General features: G+C 36.8%; 1 protein-coding gene across 1 annotated transcript; it reads right to left on the bottom strand.

Moving 5' to 3' along the window:
• Positions 1-4,926: 4,926 nt before the first annotated feature.
• LOC149177980 (uncharacterized) lies at positions 4,927-5,673 on the bottom strand. The gene has a single exon (XM_089421942.1). It carries the CDS (start codon positions 5,671-5,673, stop codon positions 4,927-4,929), a length of 747 nt encoding a protein of 248 aa, XP_089278068.1.
• Between the last annotated feature and the right edge of the window lie 607 nt (positions 5,674-6,280).

The following is a 6,280-nucleotide window of genomic DNA, read 5'->3' as shown; positions in this document are numbered from 1 at the left end:
TGAAGCAGCTTAGAGGTCACAGAGGGAGAACTTGTCAGCGGTAGAGGAAGCTTCAGCATCAGAGGATGTTTCTAGCATAACAGGGAGGTCAGTTGGGAGATTTTTTTGTTTCTAGAGTTGTTGGAGCAAAAACACTAGGGAGAAGTGTTGCATGCAGAACATTCCAATGGTTCAAGATCGGGTTCAAGTTGAATGCCTTTCTTGTTGAGAGGGAGTGTTGGAAATAGCAATAAGAAATGCTAAAAATAACATTGCTATAAATAGCATTTTAGGTATGAGCGTTGGACATAGAAACAAGGAATGAAAAAATGGAAATGTTAAAAATAGCATTGCTATAAATAGTATTTCGGGATAGATTCCAATTTTAGTTAGTCCCTGAAATAAAATTGAGAAGTAAAATTTGAATTTGATCTTAGCAGTTGTTTGTAAAATAATTAATTAATTCATCTTGAGTTAATTAGTTGTAGAAAAACAAACATGGAGTCTATGTGAAGACATGCAACAGTTTCCCTTTTGATTGAGGAAGTTATCCATTGATTAAGGAGATCAGGATGAGTTGTACTTTGAGTTGTAATTAGTTAGCTCAGTTAACTGAGCTAAGTCTAATTATATTAGTTCCAACAGTTTGTGGAACTGATTGTGAATTCAGTTATTTAATGCATGCATGCATGTAACTATTGCACTTTAAATGACTGAATATTCTCTAATAAATAACTCATGCATGTTAGTTTAGTCAGAGACCCAGTTGAGATCAGAGGAAGGGATAGTGTACTATCAATTGGAGAAATTTTCCTATATAGGAAACTCATCCATGTAGAAGGAATTATCTCCTTCAGGATTGCGCAGTTATTTCAGAGGTTACTGAGCATTGTGTGAGGTAATTAGACACAGTGGTAGCATTGGACCCCAAGAGAAACTACGCAAGGAAATAGGAGGCTTGGAGGGTAGAGGAGAAGGTTTGTGAGAAGCCTTTGATTTTCTATGAGTAGCAAAGGGATTGTACTAAGAGTTCGATAGCTTGTGAGTTAAAGCTTTGCGTAATCTGGACATACTTCCACTTGTATGATAATACAAAGATCGAGGTTTTTAGCTGAGGCTTTCCCCAGAGTATTCTTCTATGTTCATGTGTGATTTCTTTCTCATTCTCTGTTACATGTGTTCTATTTGATCTTGCTCAAAATCGATTAAGCTTCAGCAAGTTTGCTTGTAGAAGTAGATCAAGTATTTTGCTTTAGTATATTGCATTATCTGGTGATTTACAGTGGGAAATTCTACACAATAGCTTGATAGAAAGATCTATCCGAGGACCTCAACTTTGGGAAGAGCAACAATGGTCGACAATCCATGTTGCTCTCGGTTTTCCCAAAAAAACATTGTTTAGGGACTCAAAATAGCTCCGGATGTTCAGGACCCCAAAAACTGATAAAAACAGTAAATTGTGCTACAATTAAGGAAACTGAAAAATTGAAAGAGACAGTTGTGGGGGTCCAACTGGGATAGGTGGGTGGCCACCAACATCCACCTAGATCAGTGAACAGATAAAAAATCTATTAAAAGGAAGTTCTTCTCACAAGGTCAAACTTGGAGATAAAAATAGCTATCGAGTTAAAGGCATTGAATCTACCTCGATCAAGGTGGAATCTTGTGGGGATGTTCATCTCAAAAACATCCTCTATGTTCCAGGTTTGAAAAATAATTTACTTTCTATTTCATGTTTAGAAGATAAAGGAGATAGGTAACATTTATTGATGTAAAAGTGGTTGTTTGGGCTAAGGGATCTAATATAAAAAGTGCTACGACTATTGGGATTCATGAGGGGAGGTTGCAAAGAGTTCTAATTCCTCCTCCTCAAGATTTAGTAAGCATTGACATAAATCCATGCAAATTATGGCATGGAAGATATGACCACCTTGGTTATTAGATATTTCCATTCTTTATTCAAATGGTTATAGGTATGACCAAACTAAAAGAAAAACATGGAGGTGTTTGTAAAGGAGTGCTCTTGGAAAAAATGTGAAAAAGTCATTTCCTAGCAGTGACTTAAGATTCAAAGGAATTTTGGACCTAATTCATTATGATGTGTGTGGACCAATGTTTGAAAAATCGCTTGGTATTCATCTATATTATGTAACATTTATTAACAACTATTCTAGAAAGACTTGGATCTATTTCTAAATGTCTAAAGATGAAGTGTTCGATAAGTTCAACGAATTGAAGGCTGAAGTTGAGAACATGAAAGAAAATAATATTAAGACCTTGACATCTGACAATGGAGGTGAATATACATCTAAAGAACTTGTAGCTTTTTGTAAATAAGTTAGGATTAAGAGGAAGTTGACAGTTCACTATAATTCCCAAAAGAATGGTGTAGCTGAAAGAAAGAATCGATCCATTGAAGAATGTTTAATATTTATGATACATGATCAAGATCTTCCAAAATTTGTTTGGGGAGAAGCTTCCATGACTACAATATACATTCAAAATAGAATTTATCAAAAAAATCTTGTTGACAACTCTAGCAGAAGTGTTCACTATAAAAAATCCAAATGTTGATCATCTCGGGATCTTTCGTCGTTTGATATTCTTTCACATTCCCAAGGACAAGAGAAAGAAATTGGATGCCGTAAGCATGAGAGGAATCTTCATTGGTTATAGTAATTCATATGTTGTTGCATTGAAGGAAGTAGAGATGTTAGATTTAATGTAAGTATTGCATACAAAGAGTCCAAGGATATCCCCATTGACACTAATGATGAAGCAGGACTTGTCTTTCCTAGTTAAGATAGTCCAAAGAAAAATTAATCCTCCAAAAACCCTCATGTGATCATCATGAAGAACCGGAAGGACCAGGTGAACCTATGTACCATGTTATGATTCCAAAAACCTGAAGTAGACCCACTTGGCTTAGAACAAAATTGCAATAAGATGAAGGACATGCAAATCCAAGTGGAACATTCAAATAAAGTAAGAGACCCAAAAGGTACTCTAGTTATGCAACAATTATGACTAAGCTCACTGAATCAAAACCCTCTACTTATGAAAACGTTGTTGAACAACAAGTATTGAAGAATGCAATGATGGAAAAATATCGATAAAAAAAATGAAGAATGATGTTTGGGAAATTGTTCTCGGGCCAGAATATAAATCAGTTGTGACTTCCAAGTGGGTTTATAAGATTAAGCATGCAATTGATGGAAGCATTGAAAAATACAAAGAAATATTTGTGGCCAGAGGATTTTCCCAACAAGAGGGAGTAGACTATGATGAAACTTTTGGTGCTACATCTAGATACACAATAATTAGAAACCTTCTTTCTTTTGTAGCTTCTATGGGATGGAATATACATCAAATGTATGTGAAGACCGCTTTTATTAATGGCACAGTTGATGAAGAAATATGTATATAACAACCTCAAGGATTTGAGGTCCATGGGAAGGAATCGCATGTTTACAGATTAAAGAAATCACAATATAGTTTAAAACAAGCTCCTAGTGCACGATATACTTATGAGGATAACTATTTAATAAGTCTTGGTTTTGTGAAAAGCAGTGCATATCTGAATCTATACATCAAAGTAGTAAAAAATGAACCAAGTGATCATGTTACTATATGTGGATGATTTATTAATAACCAGGGTAGAGCATCTCATTCTTCAGTGTAAGAGGGAACTAGTGGCAGAATTCAACACGAAGGATCTTCAATTAGCGCATTATTACTTGGCGCTAGCATAAACCTCGGAAAATCTCTCTTGGTCAACGAAAATATGTAATCAAGATCGTACGGAAGTTTGGTATGATATATTGTAAGCCAATGGAAACTCCCAAGATAACCAGTTTGAAGAAGCTGATAAGTTCATATTCAAATCTTGTTGATCCGTCATCATACGCGCAGTTGATTGGTTCTACGATGTATTTAGTGAACACCCTACCAGACATATGCTTTGTTGTAAATACTTTGAGCGGTTTCAGATGGATGGTTGTTCTCGCTCCGGATTTGACATCAGGACGCAACAAAAATGGCGAGATCCAAATGAAGGAAGATTTCGTGGATGCGATCAAGTTGAATGACTTGGAGCGTCAGACTCGTTAAAAAGGCATTTTAGACAGACGAAGTTGATAACACGATTCTTCTAGAGAACCTCAGGAACCGTCTCGTAAGGCACCTAAACAAATACTGTGTTTTAATATCTGTTTTGAACTGTGTACCATTAGGACGAAAAGATGGAGTGATTCCCTCTGTGTTTTGAACTGCGTACGATTGGAACGAAATGATGAATGATTTACTCTGCGTTTTGAACTGTGTACGCTTAGGACTAAATGAGAAATTATTTCTAGCTAGGAAGATCTAGTTAATTTTATTATATCCATGGCAATGGAATGCAAATTTAAGTCTATTTGTTGCGAGTTAAATTATATTTTTAAGCTTTTCCTCCGGGGAAAACTAAATTTATTTCCAAGCACTGGTTTGGAAATTCACGTCAAGATCTAGAAATTAAATTTATTAACAGATATTTGGAAATTCTCGTGAGATCACCATGTTGTGGAGGGGTTTTGAGAGCGATATCCATTTTTCATTTATACTTTTATTAATTCCTTTAACGATTTGATAATTTCTGCTATGTGATGGGTTTTTCATTATGGGCAAATTTTCTTAATATATATTTGGAAAGTAACGGAAAAAATTATAGCACCAAATTCAATTAGTAAAAAGAGAATAAGTTATAATAACTACTTTATTAATATATATTTCTATATACCTTTTAATTATATACAAATTCCTTCTCTGTATAATACCATTTCAATAAACAGAAACGGCTTAAAACACTACTTATGATTGCTTGACATTATCAAATTTTCAAACCATTGTCATCAGCATATAAACATTATCAAATTTTCAAGTATACGTTGCCGCCAGTAAAATCCGGCGTCAAAACGCAGACTTACATTTGATTTGGTTCGATTCTGAGAAAGAAAGGCATCTGCGAAATATCACAGGTTTTGTGTCAAATTGCCCTGAAAATTCAATTATCGGTCTGTAGCTGTTCAATGCACTCCGTCGAAGATCAGTGTGAAGATCTTCGGAAGATTTAGGGTTTGAAAAACGAGGGGATTCCTTTATTGTATCCAGTGCTGGTTTCCAATATCTAAACCTGCGTATCCTTTGGTCGCCCAACACCAACCCCAACGTCTGGTCGTCTTCTTCATCTAGCTCCAGCTTTGGTGGCACAGATCGTTCTGCTACTTTTTCCTGCAATTTATCGGATCTCTCGGCGCCGCCATTCTTTGATGAAAATTCATATAAATATTGAGTGCCGACCGATGGAAGGATTCTGGAATTGCCAGAGAACTTTCTCTGGCCGGACTTCCATTGGAATGCTAACAAATTAAGTGAGGCCATATCGGAAGGCGAGAGTACACGACGCAGATATTTTTCCATGGGGAAAAGAACGTAGAGGCTCCCAAATGTCAAACCCTCATCAGCACCGAGGGGTGCGATGCGACGCCCTGCTTGGAGATTACTGAAGTCGCATAAAAATTGCCGGGGATTGTCGACCATCAGCTCTCCCACCTTAATTGCCACCCTAAAGTCTTCAATGCTGCCATCGTCCCACCGTATAACTTTAGCGACCGCGGTGTTTCTTGACGGTTTAGCACAGCACAGATGATTCCCCATGGATTCTTACTGCTCTCTTTCAAGCTTTTTCACAGCGCTCCTCTGATCTATCTACCTATCCCTGGCAACGCCCGCTTGATTGAACGCAACAATAACGAACTTGAGCCCAACAGAATGAAAATACGAGGCTTCTAAATGCCTGCAAGCAGAAATCCCGAAGAGGGAGGTTGTGGGTTTTGCTAAGAAAATGAGGCGGCTGTAGGTTGAATTAGACCAACTAGCCAGCGAGCTGTATATATTGAATGTCTAGTGACGACCTGTTCACGATTGAGACGGTTGCGGAAAATACACACGACAAACAGTAAAAGTTGATGGTACGAAGCCGCGTGATAAGTAGTAGTTTATCTACGAATTTGGCGCGTTCGAAGAAGTTGACTCGATCCATCTATCTACCGTACCTGATCTTCGTCTGATGCTGTCTAGGTAAAAGTCCGCACACACAGAAACAAGGTTTATCGGTATGGCAACAAACGTATAGTTGTAACAATGCAATACCAATACAAATATAAATATAAAGATTTTACCAACCATTTGAAATTTTCCATTCTTAATTATAAAAGAGATTTGACCAAGGATTCAAAATTTTCATTTCGTGTATATAAAACCA

Source organism: Pinus tabuliformis, chromosome 4_1 (genome assembly GCF_031772625.1).
Source record: "Pinus tabuliformis cultivar Carrire ecotype Pingquan chromosome 4_1, CPIR1, whole genome shotgun sequence".
Lineage (NCBI taxonomy): Eukaryota > Viridiplantae > Streptophyta > Pinopsida > Pinales > Pinaceae > Pinus > Pinus tabuliformis.
The sequence above is the reverse complement of the archived record's forward strand: the minus strand, read 5'-3'. Positions and strand labels throughout refer to the sequence as shown.